General features: G+C 38.2%; 1 protein-coding gene across 1 annotated transcript in view; it reads right to left on the bottom strand.

Annotated features, from left to right (window-relative positions):
* The window catches only part of PREX1 (phosphatidylinositol-3,4,5-trisphosphate dependent Rac exchange factor 1), a 631,853-nt gene that overhangs the window by 378,663 nt on the left and 228,772 nt on the right, over positions 1–24,418 (bottom strand). Inside the window, exons 6-8 of the mRNA XM_053690087.1 lie at positions 11,649–11,810; positions 563–696; positions 114–229 (exon numbers count right to left, since the gene is read on the bottom strand). Of these exons, the coding sequence (XP_053546062.1) occupies positions 114–229; positions 563–696; positions 11,649–11,810 (412 nt within the window). The remainder of the gene's footprint in view (positions 1–113; positions 230–562; positions 697–11,648; positions 11,811–24,418) is intronic.

The following is a 24,418-nucleotide window of genomic DNA, read 5'->3' as shown; positions in this document are numbered from 1 at the left end:
TATATATATATATATATATATATATATATATATATATATATATATATATATATATATATATATATATATATATATATACCCACATACACACACACACATAATAAAAATCTTACCTGTTCCATCTTCCACGTTTTCAACTTCCATAACCTCAGTATTAATTCTCCCCCGGAATATATACAAAGAACCATTTATAGACTTTGTGCGTTTAGTTGACTTCTTTCCAGCAACTCTAAAATGAAATTGAAAGTGATTTGCTGCATTAAACATGTTAAATTACCTTTTTTATGGAAGAACAGAGGCAAATATAAACTATAGAGTTTGTCAGCTTAAAACTATATTACTTATTTTAAAGACAAAGTTTTTTGGGACTTAAACCATTATAACCAACTACACTCCACATTCATGAAATTTGACACGGCTGTCAACAGCAGACAGATGACTTCTATCAAAGTATATATATCTATCTTTCTATGTTCATAAAACAGCCACTATTATTTTATTGCCTGCTAGATATTTCTTTAATGTAAGATTTAGAAAGAAAAACTTTCTAATATTTGCTCACCTAGATTTCCTCTTGCAATAGACAAGCAAGTTGTCAAAAAGAAAAAACATTCGTTCTTGAATATTTCCAGCAGATATTTTTAATAAGGTTCCCTGGAGAAGAAGCTGTGTACAGATGTCTGTTAGATTGGATCCCTAATACAAAACAAAACGAAACAAACAAAAGTGATTTTATTTATTATTTATTTATTATATAAGTATTTCTGAAGGACCATTAGTTCTGTAGGGATAACATATTTATTTGTATGTATAAAATATAAACTGACAAGAATTAACACTGCTAAAATAAATTGTGCATTGTCATAAAAACAAGAAAAAAAATCAAATAATAAAAGAACTATATAAATGTACTTTAGTTTACTTTTATTTAGCTTGAAAAAAGCACAGTTTTGCACCTCGCTGCTACTTAATTACTAATCCATCTCTATAACAGGATTGCTCTAACTAAAATATCTATACATCAGGCTTGTCCATCTTACTGAAGCTCTACATCCAGCTTGTTCTACCTAAAGCATCTCTACATTGAGCTTGTTCTACCTAAGGCATCTCTACATCCAGCTTGTTCTACCTAAGGCATCTCTACATCCAGCTTGTTCTACCTAAGGCATCTCTACATCCAGCTTGTTCTACCTAAGGCATCTCTACATCCAGCTTGTTCTACCTAAGGCATCTCTACATTGAGCTTGTTCTACCTAAGGCATCTCTACATCCAGCTTGTTCTACCTAAGGCATCTCTACATCCAGCTTGTTCTACCTAAGGCATCTCTACATCCAGCTTGTTCTACCTAAGGCATCTCTACATCCAGCTTGTTCTACCTAAGGCATCTCTACATCCAGCTTGTTCTACCTAAGGCATCTCTACATCCAGCTTGTTCTACCTAAGGCATCTCTACATCCAGCTTGTTCTACCTAAGGCATCTCTACATCCAGCTTGTTCTACCTAAGGCATCTCTACATCCAGCTTGTTCTACCTAAGGCATCTCTACATCCAGCTTGTTCTACCTAAGGCATCTCTACATCCAGCTTGTTCTACCTAAGGCATCTCTACATCCAGCTTGTTCTACCTAAGGCATCTCTACATCCAGCTTGTTCTACCTAAGGCATCTCTACATCCAGCTTGTTCTACCTAAGGCATCTCTACATCCAGCTTGTTCTACCTAAGGCATCTCTACATCCAGCTTGTTCTACATAAGGAATCTCTACATCCAGCTTGTTCTACCTAAGGAATCTCTACATCCAGCTTGTTCTACCTAAGGAATCTCTACATCCAGCTTGTTCTACCTAAGGAATCTCTACATCCAGCATGTTCTACCTAAGGCATCTCTATATCCAGCTTGTTCTACCTATGGCATCTCTACATCCAGCTTGTTCTGCCTCAGGCATCTCTACATCCAGCTTGTTCTACCTTAGGCATCTCTATATCAAGCTTGTTCTACCTAAGGCATCTCTACATCCAGCTTGTTCTACCTTAGGCATCTCTATATCCAGCTTGTTCTATCTAAGGAATCTCTACATCCAGCTTGTTCTACCTAAGGAATCTGTACATCCAGCGTGTTCGACCTAAGGCATCTCTACATCCAGCTTGTTCTACGTAAAGCATCTCTACATTGAGCTTGTTCTACCTAAGGCATCTCTATATCCAGCTAGATCTACCAAAGGTATCTCTACATCCAGCTTGTTCTACCTAAAGCATCTCTACATTGAGCTTGTTCTACCTAAGGCATCTCTACATCGAGCTTGTTCTACCTAAGGCATCTCTACATCCAGCTTGTTCTACCCAAGGCATCTCTACATCCAGCTTGTTCTACCTAAGGAATTTCTACATCCAGCTTGTTCTACCTAAAGCATCTCTGAATTGAGCTTGTTCTACCTAAGCAATCTCTTCATCCAGCGTATTCTACCCAAGGCATCTCTATATCCAGATTGTTCTACCTAAGGAATCTCTACATCCAGCGTGTTCTACCTAAGGCATCTCTATATCCAGCTTGTTCTACCTAAAAAAAATCTCTACATCTAGAGTGTTCTACCTAAGGCATCTCTATATCCAGCTTGTTCTACCTAAGGCATCTCTACATCTAGCTTGTTCTACCTAAAGCATCTCTACATTGAGCTTGTTCTACCTAAGGCATCTCTACATCGAGCTTGTTCTACCTAAGGCATTGCTACATCCAGCGTGTTCTACCTAAGGCATCTCTACATCCAGCTTGTTCTACCTAAGGAATCTCTACATCCAGCTTGTTCTACCTAAGGAATCTCTACATCCACCGTGTTCTACCTAAGGCATCTCTACATCCAGCGTGTTCTACCTAAGGCATCTCTACATCCAGCTTGTTCTACCTAAAGCATCTCTACATTGAGCTTGTTCTACCAAAGGCATCTCTACATCCAGCTTGTTCTACCTAAGGCATTTCTACATCCAGCTTGTTCTACTTAAAGCATCCTACATTGAGCTTGTTCTACCTAAGGCATTTCTACATCCAGCTTGTTCTACTTAAAGCATCCTACATTGAGCTTGTTCTACCTAAGGCATCTCTACATCCATCTTGTTCTACCTAAGGCATCTCGACATCCATCTTGTTCTACCTAAGGCATCCCTACATTGAGCTTGTTCTACCTAAGGCATCTCTATATCCAGCTTGTTCTACCTAAAGCATCTCTACATCCAGCTTGTTCTACCTAATGCATACCTACATTGAGCTTGTTCTACCCAACGCATCTCTACATCCAGCGTGTTCTATCTAAAGCATCTCTACATCCAGCTTGTTCTACCTAAGGCATTTCTACATCCAGCTTGTTCTACCTAAGGAATCTCTACATCCAGCTTGTTCTACCTAAGGCATACCTACATTGAGCTTGTTCTACCTAAAGCATCTCTACATCCAGCTTGTTCTACCTAAAGCATCTCTACATCCAGCTTGTTCTACCTAAGGCATTTCTAGATCCAGCTTGTTCTACCTAAGGAATCTCTACATCCAGCTTGTTCTACCTAAGGAATCTCTACATCCAGCGTGTTCTACCTAAGGAATCTCTACATCCAGCATGTTCTACCTAAGTCATCTCTACATCCAGCTTGTTCTACCTGAGGTATTCATATATCAGGCTTGTGCTACCTAAGGCATCTCTACATCCAGCTTGTTCTAGCTAAGGCATCTCTACATTGAGCTTGTTCTACCTAAGGCATCTCTACATTGAGCTTGTCCTACATAAGGCATCTCTACATTGAGCTTGTCCTACATAAGGCATCTCTACATTGAGTTTGTCCTACCTACGGCATCTCTACATCCAGCTTGTTCTACCTAAGGCATCTCTACATCCAGCTTGTTCTACCTAAGGCATCTCTACATCCAGCTTGTTCTACCTAAGGCATCTCTACATCCAGCTTGTTCTACCTAAGGCATCTCTACATCCAGCTTGTTCTACCTAAGGCATCTCTACATAAAGCTTGTTCTACCTAAGGCATCTCTACATAAAGCTTGTTCTACCTAAGGCATCTCTACATCCAGCTTGTTCTACCTCAGGTATTAATACATCAGGCTTGTTCTACCTAAGGCATCTCTAAATCCAGCTTGTTCTACCTAAGGCATCTCTATATCCAGCTTGTTCTACCTAAGGAATCTCTATATCCAGCTTGTTCTAATTAAGGCATTTCTACATCCAGCTTGTTCTACCTAAGGCATTTCTACATCCAGCTTGTTCTACCTAAGGCATTTCTACATCCAGCTTGTTCTACCTAAGGCATCTCTAGATCCAGCTTGTTCTACCTAAGGAATCTCTATATCCAGCTTGTTCTACCTAAGGCATTTCTACATTCAGCTTGTTCTACCTAAGGCATCTCTACATTGAGCTTGTTCTACCTAAGGCATCTCTAAATCCAGCTTGTTCTACATAAGGCATCTCTACATCCAGCTTGTTGTACCTAAGGCATCTCTACATCCAGCTTGTTGTACCTAAGGCATCTCTACATCCAGCTTGTTCTACCTAAAGCATCCCTACATTGAGCTTGTTCTACCTAAGGCATCCCTACATTGAGCTTGTTCTACCTAAGGCATCTCTACATCCAGCTTGTTCTATCTAAAGCATCTCTACATCCAGCTTGTTCTACCTAAGGCATTTCTACATCCAGCTTGTTCTACCTAAGGCATCTCTACATTGAGCTTGTTCTACCTAAGGCATCTCTACATCCAGCTTGTTCAACATAAGGCATTTCTACATCCAGCTTGTTGTACCTAAGGCATCTCTACATCCAGCTTGTTCTACCTAAAGCATCCCTACATTGAGCTTGTTCTACCTAAGGCATCCCTACATTGAGCTTGTTCTACCTAAGGCATCTCTACATCCAGCTTGTTCTATCTAAAGCATCTCTACATCCAGCTTGTTCTACCTAAGGCATCTCTACATCCAGCTTGTTCCAGGCTAGCTCTAAGGAATGTTATCATCAGACTTGTTCAACCAAAGACATATTTGCATCAGACATCTTTACATTAGGCTTGTTCTACCTTCTATGCCAGACTTGTTCTACCTAAGACATCTCAATATCAGGCTTGTTCTAAAACATCTCTACATCAGGCTTGTTCAATAATATGGTTCTAGCAAAGCAATGTATGTATCCTCTAAGCAGGTATTTAAACATACTACTATATAAGACTGCAACAAGGAGGAATGCTTCATTATTTAGTAGTATAATACCAATAAAAGTCGCAAATCAAAAATCCTATTTGTGTGTCTAAGGATCTATGGATACTTAGAATGTAAGTGCTCTGGGGCATATGTCCCAGTCTGCCTTCCCTGCCCTGTCTATTTTTGGTATCTGCTTATTTGTTGGCACATTACAAATAAAGAAATAAAGTGCATGTGCAAGAGTTCACATTGTATACATATATGAGTTGGGATTCATTGATAACTGTCACATGCAGGGCCGCCATCAGGGGGTGACTCCTGTCAGGGGCCCAATGGGCCAGGGGGGGGGGCCATGAGGCAAGAACTAAAAAAAAAAAATTTTTTTACATTTTGACAGCCACCAGTGGGTACTACAGCAGAGTGCTAATTGAGCATGGGAAATGTTAATACAAGGAGTAAAGTATTAGCATTTGAGAGGATTTCTGAGTGTGCACTAAACCACAGGGTGAGACAGACTTTGTTTGTACAGTGTGTGCTTGAGTCAGACGGCAGATCACTTTCATTTGCAGAGGAGGTAGAACTTACTTAGCAAGTGTTTTTATTTCTTTGTGCAATTTCATATTGTAACTTCAGTGTGGTAGTAGTTGTATGGTGGGGCCAGGGGTCCATAAAAACATTTTTTTTAGCAGCAGTGTATTTATGATTATTTGACAATACTGTAGAAACTATATGTTTAAAACCATGTAGAAATGTTTCCTCCTCTATAAACAAATGGTAGGTGCCCTTTTGGCAGATATGCATTTATTTATTTATATATATATATATATATATATATATATATATATATATATATATATATATATATATATATATATATATATATATATATATATATATATATATATATATATAACATTCCACTTTACTGCCCCTTTATGCAAAAACTTTCGAGATGCAAGGAGGCATTTTATCTAAGATTTTTACATCTGCATAAAATGTTATACACTCAGACTAAGATTGCTCAGTGTTTGAAATGAGACAGGTTAACTTAAAACTGTTCCGTTTACACTATAGCTGACTTAATTTTGAAATACATACCAACAAGCCTAAATCCTGCATTTAACCAGATCTAATGGTATGAGTACTACAGCTTATGGTTTCACCAAGACCATATAGAGTACAGCATTTTCAAAATCCATAAGTACAGCTTACAGATGGGAATATTTGTACACTATATTTGACGTGGTGCTCTTGGTTTGGGAAAATGGGGGACAAACAAACATATGTCAATCTTTTTAAAGTACTTTTCTTCATCTAGCCATCTACCCAGCTCATTAATGTACAATTTTGAATTCACTGAATTATTTTTGTTTACACATTTACAAATATGATTCTTTAAAAAGTGATCTCTTAATTTCTGCAATTGTCTGTTCCTTTTTAGGACATTTTGACCTTACTACTGATTATTCACATCTTTCTACAAACTTTGAGACTAATGAGACCTTTACGGAAGTCACCAATCCACCATTTAACCTTTAAATTATTGTTTAGGCAGTTCAGGGCCCTTCCTTTCAGCCACTGCATGCTGTTGTCATCATATAGTTGGCATCTTCCTTTACAAAAAGATAATCAGAACTTCATATTTTGTTTTCTAAATATCTTTTTTTTTTCCAAAACTGTAGTCTACATCATTACTTGTCAGGTCAATGTAATCAAGTGCTGAGTGACTGTTTGGGTGTCTGTGTCTGAGTGAGTTTCTTTGCGTGTCTGCTAGAGTGTCTATATGTGAATCCTTATGTGTGAGTGTGTTTCAGTGTATGAGTGTGTCTGTGTGTTTGTATGTTACCACCTTTACAACATTTCCAAGTTTAAATAGACACTTAAGAATAAAGTGCATATACGTTTTAGTCACTTGGTCAAAAATTGCACATGTCAAAGGGGGGGGGGGGGGGGGGGCTGATCAGTGGTTAAGTCAGGGGCCCCACAATTTTTAGTGGCAGCCCTGGGCCCCATTGTCTTTTGATTGGTCACTTGACTACAGCACATTGTGAAAATGAGAGGCAAAAAATGTAAACCAAGATTTGTAAACTCTGAGATGGAATTTACAGAAGAGATTTATTTTTATAAAAGTTTAGTGTCATTTTGAAATTTTGCAAAGCGGTCTCTGATAATGTAAACCTCAAAGTAATAGGTAACCATGTATTTTAAACATTTGGTGCATATACTATCAGGTATAGAGGGTACAATAATCTGGTAAAGGTAATGCCATTGTGGTAACAAAAAAAGATCAAGTATCTTGAAATTGCCACAGAATTCCAGTCCATACCACCTCTGCTAAAAACAGTTCTCTACTCTTTATTTCTAAAATGGGGGGGGGGGGACAGTTCTCTGCTCTTTGCTTCATAATAGAAATTTTCAGTGGTAAATGGAACTTCATTTCACAGTAGAATTATCGATTAATCCATTGTAGACTTTAGTCTATAGAGATCTGAAGGAAAATTGAGTTAACATAGATTACTTTCCATTCCTGGAATTAAAAGATGGCTGTAGACATATTGGGTCCAGAGAGAATAAGCTACTATAAAAGGCTTGTTAAAAAAATGGGGAAACTGTTGTCTGCAAACTTTCCACCATTAAAAGGACATTGAGTTCAGAATATTTCCTCCCTTAATTTAAGGGACAGTTAAGTCAAAATTAAACTTTCAAGATTCAGATAGAACACATAATTTCAAACAACTTTCCATTTCACTTCCATTGTCTAAATGTGCACAATCTTTATACATAGACCAGATCCTACCGAGCATGTGTAATATTTACAAAATATACGGATATCCATTTTGTAATTGGCTGATGGCTGTCACATGATGCATTCGGAGGGGAAAATAGAACTTTAAAATTTGTCAGAAAGAAAACTACTACTAATTTGAAAATTAAACAAAAGTGCCTTTGCATTATCTTTTATTAGGCATTCACTGATTTTGCTATTCTACTGGGTTCAGTGGAAATTCTAGCATGAAATAATTATTACAATATAGGAGTGTCTGAGGTCACCATGGAAGCTCAGTGCTCTATATTGACTACAGCAGGATGGCAAGATGTTTTGTATAGCTGGCCAGTTACTAAAGGTGGGATTGGATGGAACCACATACAGTTATACTCCCACTTCTGCTAAAGATAAAGATACGCCTCAAAATAAAATTAGATTGTGATTGATTATGATCATATATTTGCTAAAAATACATTGGAAATGTGCTCCTATTAATTTAACTTGATATACTAATCAAATGTACAAAATACTTGTTTAATTACCTAAAAACAAGTGAGGTTACTGGCATCTCTTTTCTGTTAACAGTGCTGAAGACCCCACAAAAATTCTTGGAGGGCCTAGGTTGCCCACATGCCTTAGTGTAGATAGACATAAACTATAGCAACACTTGAAGGGAAAGTAAAGTCAAAATAACACTTAAATGGATCAAAGGCATAATATTTTAAACAACTATCCAATTTTTTTACTTAACCAATTTAAATGAGTTCTCTTGGTATTGTTATTTAAATAGTAATCCTAGGTGGACTCAGGAGCGTGCACATGTCTTTAGACATCTGGCAGTTGTGTTTGCAAAAAGGTTTATAGCAATGTTATAGTAAATAACACTGCTGCCATAGAATACTAAAGACGCGTATGTTCTCAAGTCTAACCAAAAAATATCAAGAGAACAAAGCAAATGTAATAGAAATAAACTGGAAATTTGGATGCAAAAGCGACACCTTACTTTCTAGACTTGGGAGTGGAGAATAAGATCGCAACAGCACACAAATCAATGAAAGTGTTGTCTTTGGGACTAACTGATGATGCAATTATGTTGCCTAAAGCACGTACTGAGCTGTTAAAGGGTCAGTACCACCTGTCAAAACTGGTAACATTTCTAGTGCTCTCCTGCACATGCACCTGCCAGATACGCATGATAGTGGAATACTCCCATATCGGAAGCTGATTGTCTGCAAGCACCAGCTAACTAGAGGTTAACTGAAATTAAAAGGAAAAAAAAAGTAGAATTTATAATGCAAGTACATTAGAAACATTTTTTGTATAGGTTCAGTTAATACTTGCTGATTTTTTTCAAGTAGTTCTATATAACTTACATAAGCACTACCAATAATGACTACACAGTTATAGTTTAAATAGATAAAAGATTCTTTTTTTAATGGCCTTTTAATCAGGGGACTTGTGCTTAAAGGGGCATAAAACTCATTAAGAAAAAAGATTCTAACTGTATAATAAAGACTAGTATAGTGTATTTAATATAGTACCAGCTCTTTTGTTTTTCAGATTTTTTTTCTAGTGATACAGCCAATCAGAAGCTGTACTGACCGCTACTTTTGAAAACAGAAGGCATCCGATAAGTTCTGAAGGTGAAGGGAACGGCACCTTCTGCTAGGGGCATAAAAAAAAAAAAAACGCTAGAGTGAGAGTAACAGGGGAATATTTTTTACTATACTACATACTACTATATGGAAACATATTACGTTACACCAGTCTATATTATAAATAAATAAATATATATATATATATAAAATCACAACTCGCCCTATAGAAAGAAAATTATTTTTGTTTGAAAGACTTTAAGGAAGCTTTAGCATTCAGGGAAAAATATTTATAACCAACTTTTTAAATATTACCCTCAAACACTCTTTGAATACATTTACAGTAAAATTACACTGCATGACTGGAATTTTAAGAAGTCTGTGTTATGTTAACACTTTTGAAATTCTAAAATGTTGAAACATTGAGCAACAGAATTTTTTTTTACACTTTTTTTTAAAAAAAAAAAAAACAAATGACCTTCAATGGCTTACATTTTATTCTAATGTTGCCGGGTCTAAAAAATCAAGTCAGCTATCGTTGTGGGTGTAAAATATTAATAATCATTAAAAAAAGTTAAACAAGAACACAAACAAATCTTCAGGTGCACACTGTGGCAAATGCATTACTTTTCAAGGGATAATAATGACGTTTATTGTTTAACAGACAATAAATATGTGTGTGCACTTCTGGATTCTGTGCGTCTGTCATTGTTTGTATATTCAGCAGACAATGGGCTCGATTTATCAAGCATCGGCGGACAGGGGTGTACATATGCACCCCTGTCCGCCGAGGCTTGCCTCTGGTGGGCAGAATTCCGTTGGTAGAATTCAGCATTGCAAAAGAGCACTATTTTGCGCTCTTGTGCAACGACGCCCCCTGTCCGCGCGTGATTGTCTGTCAATCTTGCCGGTCGGACGAGAATGGGAGATTGAAATTCTCCAACTAAGAGGTGGAGAAGAGTTAGAGAAGCAGCGGTCTGATGACCGCTGCTTGATAAATACTGACTGCAGGTTCTTTTGTGAGAACCTGCAGTCGTAGCGAGGCAAAGGGCTTGATAAATCGAGCCCAATACTACACCTTTACATTAAAGGAACATTAAACTCAAAAAATATTTTCCCCTAACATGTTTATTTACATAGTAAAAACAAACAATAATTATCTCTTTTTATTTATATTTCTACCTTTTTCTGTAATTTAAAGGACCAGTCAACACATTAGATTTGCATAATTAACAAATGCAAGATAACAAAACAATGCAATAGCACTTAGTCTGAACTTCAAATGAGTAGTAGATTTTTTTTATAACAAATTGCAAAGTTATGTATATTTCCACTCCCCTTGTACAATGTGATAGCAATCAGCCAATCACAAATGCATATACGTATAGTCTGTGAATTCTTGCACATGCTCAGTAGGATCTGGTGACTCAAAAATTGTAAATATAAAAGACTGTGCACATTTTTTTTAATGGAAGTAAATTGGAAAGTTGTTTAAAATTACATGCTGTATGTGAATCATGAAAATTTAATTTAACCTGAGTGTCCCTTTAATTCTATGAAGTGTTTTCGGTTTCCACAGATTGACTGGAGCGCACCCTTTGGCATTTAGAATCTTGACTCTACAACATTAGACACAGGAGTTTTATAACTATCCCTAACTGTCCACAATAAAAGAAACACTGAGTGAAAAAAGGAAAACAAAAACACATTTATAGTTTCAAAAGAACATATAAGACATAACGAAGAGGTGGCTAAGCCAAGTCTTAAGTATTTTACCCACCTAACAGCACTTAGGAATATAGTTATGATGTCATATATGGTTTGTAAAAAAATTCTCAAAGGGAAAATTTAAGTATTTTTTATACAATGTTCCAAATTACTTCTATTACCTAATTTGCTTAATTCTTTTGGTATATTTTGTTAAAAATAATACATTATCAGACTTAAGACCAGCAATGCACTACTGGGAGCTAGCTGCTGATTGGTAGATGCAAAATGAAGCAAAAAGATAATAGAAGTAAAGAAGTGCCTAAATGTTAAGATGTAATGCCACTTTAAGAAGTTAAGCTATAGCAAACATAAAAATAAAATAAAGTATGTTCCCAAACCTCCCATCCTTCTATGTGAGACTGTAGGTGTTCCAGGGCTTCCAGCTTCTCCATCTGCCGTTTGGTTTCGTTGATATTAATGCAGACGGTTTTCATGGCCTGCAGTGCATTTTGAACAGCCTGGTGGTCTGGATGTTTTGACGAAGTTCTTTTACCCAGCTCCTAGAGTAATGAAAGAAAAATGTTAGTCCAAAAAAAATCCCATTTCTATCAATCAGAATTGTATGTTAAAAACAAATGGTTTACCTATTATCAGTTTATTTTTTTCACTAGACTAATTGTAAGCAGGTTTCAGGGAACTACAGAATTTATAAACTGCAGGGGGTAAACCAGAAGTAGGATTCAGAAAATGGTCAGTTTGTATTTCTGACATTGTCAGGGGCAACCTATAGCTCTATAACAGCAAACACCGCAGAAGGACAATGATGGACACAGATACCAAACAGAACAGAGGGAGATAATGAGATTCAATTGAAGATTACAATAACTGTGGTATGAATTGAATTCTTCCCTTCTTTAAAAAAAAATCCTATTGGTATAATCACCACAAAGAGAGCAGTACTTTTTGTTCACCTACAGGCAGATAGGTATGAAACATTAAAATAAATATATAATAACAACACGGTGTATTTACCCTCTATTCTCCAGAACAGCACCCAATTATAATAGTGTGATAGTAAAATGTTGTCCTATAACAATACTGTGTGCCTCTAAAGGGCTTAAATACACGGCCTGTTATCACTTACCAATTTGTGCCCTAAAAAGTATCAATACATTTGCTTTTCTAACAACAGAAAAGCAAAACTGCTTTAACACTGTAGGAAACGTGTCTGACATGTTTATAAACAATGAGGTTATCCAGGAATTTAGAAATCCAAATCTTAGCATAAACTACTACACAGAACATCTGCTACCCAACATGTTTTGAAAAGAATATAAATTAATCAAGTCCAAAATGCTGCAAAAGTCTTGTAGAGAACACGTTAAAAGCAGTTGGTTATATCACCTTGTGGATTACGTGACTGTTCTTAAAATTATATATTTAGAAAAGGAACAATTGAATGTTTAAAATCATTATTGCATTTTATGTAGACCTATTTCTTTCTGCTTATAAAAGTAATGGGCTAATGTCCATAATGTTTCAGTGCTCCATTAGTGTTATGAACTGGTCAAACACCACTCACATATCAAGTCAGCTACGAACACAAATAGCTTGGCACCCATCATGGGCACCCACAGAAAAGTTTCAAGGTTGAAGGGGTGCCAAAAAATGGAGAAAAATAAAGAAAAAAATAATATGAGCATAATATACCGAGAAACGTACTACAAGAAAGAGTTGCTTGCTTGTTGCGCCCATAATCAGTATATTATTTTAAAAATGGAGGCAAAAATCTCCTCGCCCTTTCCTAACCTTCCCATCTAGACACTCATGCACCCCACACATTCTATTGTCTAATACTTGATTTGTGTGTTATAGCTATTATACATACATTATTATTTATATATACAGTCACACATACAGTATACATAGCTTGCACATTGTATTTTGTAATTAAAGGCCCAGTAAATGTTAAAATTTTCTTTTATAAATAATTAGTTAAAAAACATAATTTATGCATACCTGATAAATTTATTTCTCTTGTAGTGTATCCAGTCCACGGATCATCAATTACTTATGGAATATATTCTCCTTCCCAACAGGAAGTTGCAAGAGTCCACCCACAGCAAAGCTGCTATATAGCTCCTCCCCTAACTGCCATACTCAGTCATTCGACCGAAAACATGCAGAGAAAGGAAAAACCATAGGGTGCAGTGGTGACTGTAGTTCAAATGAAAAAATTACCTGCCTTAAAGTGACAGGGCGGGCCGTGGACTGGATACACTACAAGAGAAATAAATTTATCAGGTAAGCATAAATTATGTTTTCTCTTGTTAAGTGTATCCAGTCCACGGATCATCCATTACTTATGGAATACCAATACCAAAGCTAAAGTACACGGATGATGGGAGGGACAAGGCAGGTACTTAAACGGAAGTTACCACTGCCTGTAAGAAACCCTTTCTCCCAAAAATAGCCTCCGAAGAAGCAAGGTATCAAATTTGTTAAATTTGAAAAAGTATGAAGCGCAGACCAAGACTCCGTCTTGTAAATCTGTTCAACAGAAGCCACATTTAAAAAAGGCCCAAGTGAAAACCACAGCTCTAGTAGAATGAGCTGTAATCCCTTCAGGAGGCTGCTGTCCAGCAGTCTCATAAGCTAAATGAATTATGCTTTTTTAACCAAAAAGACAGAGAGGCTGCCGAAGTCTTTTGACCTCTCCTCTATCCAGAATAGACAACAAACAAGGTGAACGTTTGATGAAAACTGTAGTAGCTTGTAAGTAAAACTTTAAAGCACAAACCACGTCCAATATTGTGTAATAGACGTTCCTTCTTTGAGGAAGGATTAGGATACAAGCATGGAACAACTATCTCTTGAGTGATGTTCTTGTTAGATACCACCTTAGGAAAAAACCCAGGTTGGTACGCAGGACTACCTTATCCGTACGAAGGACCAGATAAGGAGAATCACATTGTAACACAGATAACTTGGAGACTCTACGAGTCAAGGAAATAGCTACCCAAAAGGAACTTTCCAAGATAAAGATTGATATCTATGGAAAAAAAAAGGTTCAAACGTAACTTCTTGAAGAACCTTAAGAACCAGGTTTAAGCTCCATGGTGGAGCAACAGTTTTAAACACAGGCTTGGATCTAACCAAAGCCTGACCAAATGCCTGAATGTCTAGAATACCTGCCAGACGCTTGTGCAAAAAAATAGACAGAGTAAAAATCTGTCCCTTTTAAGGAATTAGCTGACAACCCTTTTCTCCAAAACATCTTGGAGAAAAGATAATATCCTGGGAATCCAGACTTTACTCCATGAGTAACCCTTGGATTCATAACAATCATATATTTACACCATATCTATGTTCAATTTTCCTAGAGACAGGCTTTCATGTCTGTATTAAGGTATCAATGACTGACTCGGAGAAGCCATGCTTTGATGACATCAAGCGTTCAGTCTCCAGGCAGTCCATCTCAGATTGATTCTATTTAGATGGTTGAAAGGACCCTGAGGTAGAGGGACCTGTCTCAGAAGCAGAGACCGTGATGGAAAGGATGACATGTCCACCAGATCTGCATACCAGGTCCTGCGTGGCTACGCAGGCGCTGACAAAAACACCAAAGCCCTCTCCTGCTTGGAAATCCCACTCCCCCGGAAGAAAAGTCTGACGACTTAGAAAAACCACCTCCCAGTTCTCAACACCTGGGATATGGATAGCTGATAGACAAGAGTGAGTCTCTGTCCAGTGAATTATTGTAAGACTTCTAACATCGCTAGGGAACTTCTGTTCCCCCTTGATGGCTGATGTAAACCACAGTCGTGTATATTGTCCGACTGAATATGATGTACCTCAGAGTTGCTAACTGAGGCCAAGTCTGAAGAGCATGGAATATCACTCCCAGTTCCAGAATATTTATTAGAAGGAGGGTCTCCTCCTAAGTCCACTATCCCTGAGCCTTCAGGGAGTTCCAGACTGCATCCCAACCTAAAAGGCTGGCATCTATTGTAACAATTGTCCCATCTGACCTGCGGAAGGTCATACCCTTGGACAGATGGACCCGACATAGTCACCAGAGAATCTCTGGTCTCTTGGTCCAGGTTTAACAGGGGGACAAACCTGTGTAATCCCCGTTCCTCTGACTGAGCATGCATAGTTGCAGCGGTCTGAAATGTAGACGTGCAAACGGTACTATGTCCCTTGCCGCTACCATTAAGCCGATTTCATTCATGTACTTAGCCACCGAAGGGCGCGGATGGAATGAAAAACACGGCAGAAATTTAGAAACTTTGACAACCTGGACTCCGTCAGGTAAATTTTCATTTCTACAGAATCTATCAGAGTCCCTAAGAGGGAAACCCTTGAGATTGGGGATAGAGAACTCTTTCCTTGTTCACTTTCCACCCATGTGATCTCAGAAATGCCAGTACTACGTCCGTATGAGACTTGGCAATTTGGATGTTTGACGCCTGTATCAGGATGTCGTCTAAATAAGGGGCCACTTCTATGCCCCGCGGCCTAAGGACCGCCAAAGTGACCCCAGAACCTCCATAAAGATTCTTGGGGCTGTAGATATCCCAAAGGAAAGAGCTACAAACTGGTAATGCCTGTCTAGAAAGGCAAACCTGAAAAACAATGGTGATCTTTATGCATCACAATGTGAGGATAAACATCCTTCAAATCCATTGTAGTCCTCTATTGACTCTCCTGGATCATAGTTAAGATGGTACGAATAGTTTCCATCTTAAAAGATGGAATTCTGAGGAATTTGTTTAAGATCTTTAGATCCAAAATAGGTCTGAAGGTTCCCTCTCATTGGGAACCACAAACAGATTTGAGTAAAAACTCTGTCCCTGTTCCTCTCTTGGAACTGGATGGATCTCGTACACAATGTAAGAATGCCTCCTTCTTTATCTGGTTTGCAGATAATTGGAAAGGCGAAATCTCCCCTTTTTTGGGGGGGAATCTTTGAAAATCCAGAAGATATCTCTGGGATATAAATTCCAATGCCTAGGAATCCTGGGCATTCTCTTGCCCACGCCTGGGCGAAGAATGAAAATCTGCCCCCTATAGGATCCGTTACCGGATAGGGGTCTTCCTTCATGCTGCCTTAGAGGCAGCAGCAGGCTCCTTGGCCTGCTTATCTTTGTTCCAGGTCCGATTGTCTCCAGACCGCCTTGGACTGAGCAAAAATTCCCTCTTGTTTTGCCTTAGAGGAAGTGTATGCCACACCTGCCCTGAAGTTTTAAAAGGCACGAAAATTAGACCTTTCTTGGCCCTTGATTTGGACCTATCCTGAGGAAGGGCATGACCTTTTCCTCCAGTGATATAAGCAATAATCTCCTTCAAACCAGGCCCGAATAGGGTCTGCCCCTTGAAGGGAAGTTAAGTAGCTTATTTATTAAAGTCACGACAGCTGTCCATGATATAAGCCATAGCGCTCTGCGCGCCAGTATAGTAAAAAACAGAATTCTTAGCCGTTAGTCTAGTCAAATGAACAAAGGCATCAGAAAACAAAGGAATTGGCTAGCATAAGCTTGTCAAATATATTCATCCAATGGAGTCGCTAACTGTAAAGCCTCATCAAGAGACTCAACCCAGAACGCCGCAGCAGCAGTGACAGAAGCAATGTATGCAAGGGGCTGCAGGATAAAACCCTGTTGAATAAACATTTTTTATCCATTGGATCTAAAAAGCACAACTGTCCTCGCCAGAGATAGTGGTACGCCTAGCTAGAGTAGAAACTCTTCTCTCCACCTTAGGAACTGTCTGCCAGAAGTCCCGTGTGGTCGTAACTATTAGAAAACATTCTTCTAAAAAATAGGAGGGGAAGAGAACGGCACACCTGGTCTATCCCATTCCTTATTAAAAAAAATTTAATAAACCTCTTTAGGTATTGGAAAAACATCAGTACACACTGGCACTGCATATTATTTATCCAGTCTACACAATTTCTCTGGCCCTGCGATTGTACACATTCATTCAGGGCAGCCAAAGCCTCCCTGAGCAACAAGTGGAGGTTCTCAAGCATAAATTTTAAATGTAGAAATATCAGAATCAGGTTAAATCATCTTCCCTGAGTCAAAAAAAAAAAAAAAAAAAAATCACCCACAGACTAAGCATATTGTGAGGTAGTATCATACATGGTTCTTAAAGCGTCTGTATGCTCTGTATCTACCCCCAGAGCTATCTGCTTTCCTTTAATTTCAGGTAGTCTGACTAATACTGCTGCCAGAGTATTATTCACCACCTTTGCCATGTCTTGTAAAATAAACGCTATGGACACCCTTGATGTACTTGGCGCCATTTGAGCGTGAGTCCCTGAAGCAGGAGTCGAAGGGTCTGACACGTGGGGAGAGTTAGTCGGCATAACTTTCCCCTCGACAGAATCCCCTGGTAAAATAAACGCTATGGGTGCCCTTGATGTACTTGGCGCCATTTGAGCGTGAGTCCCTAAAGCGGGAGTCAAAAGGTCTGACACGTGGGGAGAGTTAGTCGGCATAACTACCCCCACAACAGAATCCTCTGGTGATAATGTTTTTAAAGACAACAAATGATCTTTATTGTTTAACATGAAATCAGTACATCTGGTACACATTCTAAGATGGGGTTCCACCATGGCTTTAAAACATAATGAACACAGAGCTTCCTCTATGTCAGACATGTTAGAACAGACTAATAATGAGACTAGTAAGCTTGGAAAACACTTTAAATCAAGTTAACAAGCAAATATATAAAACGTTACTGTGCCTTTAAGAGAAACAAATTTTGTCAAAATTTGAAAAACAGTGAAAAAAGGCAGTAAAACAAACGAAATTTTTACAGTACATGTAATAAGGTAACAGAGCATTGCACCCACTTGCAAATGGATGATTAACCCCTTAATGTAAAAAACAGATAAAAAAAACGACATAGACGTTTTTAAAAACAGACACAACAAACTGCCACAGCAGAGCTGTGGATTACCTTCCTTATAAACGATTTTGGAAGTCTTTTTAGCCCTTTAGAAATGTCCTGTAGTATTCATGGGACTGCTGAGGGAATCTGGATGATTCATTTTGTAATTTTAACTGCGCAAAAAAGCGCTAAATTAGGCCCTTCCCACTCATATTACAACAGTGGGAAGCTTCAGTTAACTGTTTCTATGCAAAATTTAAGCCAGCCATGTGGAAAAAACTTAGGCCCCAATAAGTTTTATCATATGTTAAAAAAACGATTAAACATGCCAGCAAACGTTTTAAAACACATTTTTACAAGAGTATGTATCTCTATTAATAAGCCTGATACCAGTCGCTTTTACTGCATTTAAGGCTATACCAATATTACAGTGTTATCACCAATGTACGTTAAAAAACGATTAAACATGCCAGCAAACGTTTTAAAACACATTTTTATAAGAGTATGTATCTCTATTAATAAGCCTGATACCAGTCGCTATCGCTGCATTTAAGGCTTTACTTACATTACTTCGGTATCAGCAGTATTTTCTTAGTCAATTCCATTCCTAGAAAAATATTTTACTGCACATACCTTATCTGCAGGAAAACCTGCACGCCATTCCCCCTCTGAAGTATCTCACTCCTCAGAATGTGTGAGAACAGCAAATGGATCTTAGTTACGTCTGCTAAGATCATAGAAAAACGCAGGCAGATTCTTCTTCCAAATACTGCCTGAGATAAACAGCACACTCCGGTGCCATTTAAAAATAACAAACTTTTGATTGAAGAATAAACTAAGTATAAAAAACCACAGACTCTCACGACCTCCTATCTATGTTGAGGCTTGCAAGAGAATGACTGAGTATGGCAGTTAGGGGAGGAGCTATATAGCAGCTTTGCTGTGGGTGGACTCTTGCAACTTCCTGTTGGGAAGGAGAATATATTCCATAAGTAATGGATGATCCGTGGACTGGATACACTTAACAAGAGAAAGGCATATACAATATGATACCTCTTAAACTTATATTCAGAATTTCCATGTTTATATTTTAAATGTACATTTTACTTAACGTTTGGAAGGTCCAAACTATTGCGGGGGCGCAGCCAACCAGGAAGTGACTTGTAATACTATTTACTTAAAGGGCCATAATACCCAAATGTTTAAACACTTGAAAGTGATGCAGCATAGCTGTAAAAAAGCTGACTAGAAAATATCACCTGAACATCTCTATGTAAAAAAGAAAGATATTTTACCTCAAAAGTTCCTCAGTAGCCACATCCCATTGTAAAGGATTTCTAAGCAGCATATTAGTATGTCTGTCCTGGGACAGCTGAAAGGATGAGCCTCGTGCACTCTCATCTTATTTCACCAATCAGGTAAAGGAAGTTTGCTATGAAATCTCATGAGAGTTAAGTGAAATCTCATGAGATCACAGTAAGAGAGTTCATGACCTCAGCACTGCTGATGCCGATTGGCTGCTGTTCATTTCTTCATTATTATTTTTTTACCTGCAGCTGGGAGCAGGTGAATTATAACTTTTTGCACAGAACTTACTCTGCTGAGCTGAGGAGATTTTGAGGTAAAATATCTTCCTTTTTATATAGAGATGCTCAGGTGATATTTTCCTGTCAGCTTTTTACAGTTATACTGCATCAGTTTCAAGTGATTTAGCATATGAGTATTATGTCCCTTTAATGTAGCACTCACACTGATGCTTCTCACGCACTTTCGATTCCCTCAAGCAGACAGTAATATAAATATGTCTTAAAGGGACAGTCTAGTCAAAATTAAACTTTCATGATTCAGATAGGACATGCAATTTTAAACAACTTTCCAATTTACTTTTATGATCAAATTTGCTTTGTTCCCTTAGTGATATTTTTGAAAAGCTAAACCTAGCTAGGCACAAACTGATTTCTAAACAGTTGAAACCCACCCTTAAGCTCGGAGCATTTTGAATGTTTTTCACAGTTAGACAGTACTAGTACATGTGTGTCATATAGATAACATTGTGCTCACTCCCGTGGAGTTATTTAGGAGTCTGCACTGATTGGCTAGACTGCATGTCTATCAATAGCACTGAGATAAGGGGGCAGTCTGCAGAGGCTTAGATACAAGGTAATCCCAGAGGTAAAACATATATTAATATAACTGTGTTGGTTATGCAAAACTGGAGAATGGGTAATAAAGGAATTATCTATCTTAAACAATACATTTTTTGGAGTAGACTGTCCCTTTAAGGAAGCTACCACACATGTTATGAAAGTAGACTTTAATTTGAATAAATAACCAAGTGGTTCTTTTCTGCCATATAATGCTATAGATAAATGTATTGTATATACAATAAAGTTGGCTTGACAACCCCAGGAGCCTGGGCCCCATTGGCTCCTGGAATTTTACCCCTGGCACCAAACTGTTTGGGTTATTTTCCATATATCTATGTACAAATAACACTCTCTGGCTACTAAACGTATGCCTGGCTCCTAAATATACTTATAAGCTCCTAAATTCTAAATAGAATTGTTGACCCTTAGATTAAGCAACACTTTGTAATGCTGAAAGCATTTATAGACCTCATAGAATCTTATACAACGAGCAAGTAAAAATATAATGCTATACTATAAGATTCCCAGTAATATTCACCCTTATAAGCGAATATCACAACTATAGCTAAATAGTAAACACCTTATTTTGCAGAAAGCATGTCCGATAAATACTTCATCCATTAAATTAGCTCTAAACAGATTTAATACATGCAGATTAAAGGGACAATCAAGTCAAAATTAAACTTTCATGATTTAGATAGAGCACGCAATTTTAAACAACTTTCCAATTTACCTCCATTAACAAAATGTGCACAGTCTTTTTATATTTATACATTTTGAGTCACCAGCCCCTAATGAGCATGTGCAAGCATTCACAGAATATAAGTATATGCATTTGTGATTCGCTGATGGATGTCACATGATACAGGAGTAGAAATAGACATAACTTTAAAATTTGTTTAAAAAAAATCTACTACTCATATGAAGTTGAAATGACATCCAAGAGGAAATTGCAGAGACATGTGGTAATCTGTTTGAGTAACATCATTAAGAATTCATACAGTTCAGTGTGATAAAACTGGTGCTGGAATAAATAAATAAAATCTGATCTGTGGAAGGGTCATTCTATAAAGATCTCCACAGGTAAACTAAGCACGCACACCTCTAAAAACAATGGCCATTCAAGCTGCCATTTCCATTTAAGGTTACTCGCCAGGGACGGGCCACCTTTGTTGAAGGATACTATTGAGGACAACATTTGTTCTCTAGGAGGGAACACATAACATTACCACATAATAAAAATACATTTTAAAATTGTATAGCAACTATACACCATCACCCACTTACATATATCCACATTCAAACACTGTCTTCATCCTGTCTCAACCACCTACACAATATCTCCAAAATTCATCCTTTTCTGAGTGCTGAAACTACTAAACAGCTAATCCATTCCCTAGTAATTTCCCGGCTTGACTACTGTAACAACCTACTAACTTTTCCTTCCTCTCTCCTGCCTCTCCCCCTTCAATCCATCCTAAATGCCTCTGCTAGGCTAATCCACCTCCCCAACGCTCTGTATCCGCTGCACCCCTCTGTAAGTCCCTTTACTGGCTCCCCATTCACAGCAGAATTAAATTAAAAATTCTCACTCTGACCTACAAAGCCCTTACCAATGCAGCCCCCCCCCCTACCTGTCCACACTCATCATCTCATCTACTCCTTGCCTCTTCTACCATCACCTCCTCTCATGCTAGACTACAGGACTTCTCTCCTGTGGCACCAACCCTCTGGAACGCACTTCCTTGAGCTGTCAGACTTTCCCCCAACCTCTCCTTCTTTAAACGCTCCCTAAAGACCTTCTTGTTCAGGGAAGCCTATCACCAAATCAGTAACTAATGAATTCCACTTGCCTAATTAGTTGCCCTCATCTAGCTCCACACTAACATCATTCCCACCTTTGCAGTCCCCACCTCCTGTTTCTCACCCTCCTACCCATTTAGATTGTAAGTTCCCACGGGAACAGGGCTCCCAATTCGCCTTGTATTTGTTTGTTAAATTTTGTCTGGTGTCTCATATTGTATTGTCCTTTTATCTTTGTTACCCATGGACAGCGCTGCGGAATCTGTTGGAGCTTTATAATATATAATAAAGAATAATAATAATAATTTTAAGATTAGTTCTGGGGTTGAATTTATATATACATATACAGTACTGTGCATAAGTTTTAGGCAGGTATATATGTTAATATTTTATTTTTATCGATTAACAAAATGCAAAGTGTATGAACAGAAGACAAATCTAAAAGAAATATTTGGTGTGACCACCCTTTGCCATCAAAACAGCATCAATTCTTCAAGGCATATTATCAGGTGCATGATTAAACAATTATACCAAACCGGTGCTAATGATCATCAATTTAATATGTAGGTTGAAACACAAACAGCTGTGGAGGAATATAACTAGGTGAGAAACATCCAAACTCTTCAAACAAGGTGAGGTTGCTTAAAATAGATTAATTTTAAAAGTCATACACCATAGAAAGACTGACCACAGCAACAAGACACAATGTAGTTATACTGTATCAACAAGGTCTCGCCCAGGCTGAAATTACAAGGCTATAAATGGTTTCAAGATGTGCTGTCCAAGCTCTACTGAAGAAGCACAAAGAAATGGGCAATTCTGAGGACAGTAGACGCAGTGGTTGAGCAGTAAGACAGTGCAGCTGGTCAAAGACACAGCATGCCTAGTTCCCTTTGCAATCATAGTCCAAAGTAATTCATAGACCCATATGAATTATAATCCACACAAGGATAAATTTCAAAACAGTTTAACAGAGACCACATTCGACACAGTCATGATGGGGAATATGCACTCACCCACATCAACGCATAATGACAATCCCGAGTTGGAGCCAGTAGAGACGGAAGTAGAGACGGAAAACAAATCCACGTTGTCTCCCTGTATTCTCATGCCGACAATCAGGTAGGATGCGGTAGGATGCGTAATAAGGTGTGTGGTTTCTGAAGCTCAGCGTTTGTAAACCGCAGAAGAGCTGCAGGCTGGTTATTAATGAACAAAAATTCCAAAGTATCGCTCTTCATCCATAGTAATAAAACTTCACTTTTATTCACAATACTTGTTTAAACAATAGTCACAGGAGGAATGAAATATACAGGATACGTGGCAATAACTGGCGTTCACATTTTAACCCGTAGGCAGTAGTCATAGCCATATGGTTATACACAATTTACACTCTTAAAAAGGATTAAGACAGCTCTCATTGGCTAATACAAAACCACTCATATCTACCTGTTCTCTATATATTTAAGACCTTGGGGCCCATTTATCAAAGGGCTTGCGGACCTGATCCGACACTGCGGATCAGGTCCGCAAGACCTCGCTAAATGCGGAGAGCAATACGCTCTCCACATTTAACATTGCACCAGCAGCTCACAAGAGCTGCTGGTGCAACGCCGCCCCCTGCTGACTCGCGGCCAATCGGCCGCCAGCAGGGAGCTGTCAATCAACCCGATCGTATTCGATCGGGTTGATTTCCGGCGGTTCCTGTCCGCCTGCTCAGAGCAGGCGGACAGGGTTATGAAGCAGCGGTCTTTAGATCGCTGCTTCATAACTTGTGTTTCTGGCGAGTCTGAAGACTCGCCAGAAACACGGCCCTTCAAGCTCCATACGGAGCTTGATAAATGGGCCTGCTTGTGTGAATATTGTTTTTTTACAAGTAATGTGAATAAAAGTGAAGTTTTATGACTATGAATGAAGAGCGATACTTTGAATTTTTTAGTTTCTTTTGCAATCAGAAAATGTCCAGCAGTGCCATCAGCTCAAAATTGGCAGAAATTAGTGGGACCGATAAAGTGAAATTCATGGAAGACTTGTACCCAAAATGCAATGTATTTAACTAGAATCACCTGCTAGTTAAAACATAAACTGAAACTATTATTCGTTATCACTAATAAGAGAATAAAGTTTTGGAATGTAGCTAATATATAACACCAACTCAAGAAATGTTCGCTGAATGGCTTCAGAGCAATACAAGAATAAGTGTCTGCAGGCAACAGTGAACAATGGTGGAGGTTCCTTGTCAGTTTGGGGCTGCATTTCTGTAAATTGAGTTGGGGATTTGGTCAGCATTAATGGTCTTCTCTATGTTGAGAAGTACC

The sequence above is a fragment of the Bombina bombina genome, chromosome 1 (assembly GCF_027579735.1).
Source record: "Bombina bombina isolate aBomBom1 chromosome 1, aBomBom1.pri, whole genome shotgun sequence".
Classification (NCBI taxonomy): Eukaryota; Metazoa; Chordata; class Amphibia; order Anura; family Bombinatoridae; genus Bombina; species Bombina bombina.
This window is presented reverse-complemented; position numbering and strand designations above follow the sequence as displayed.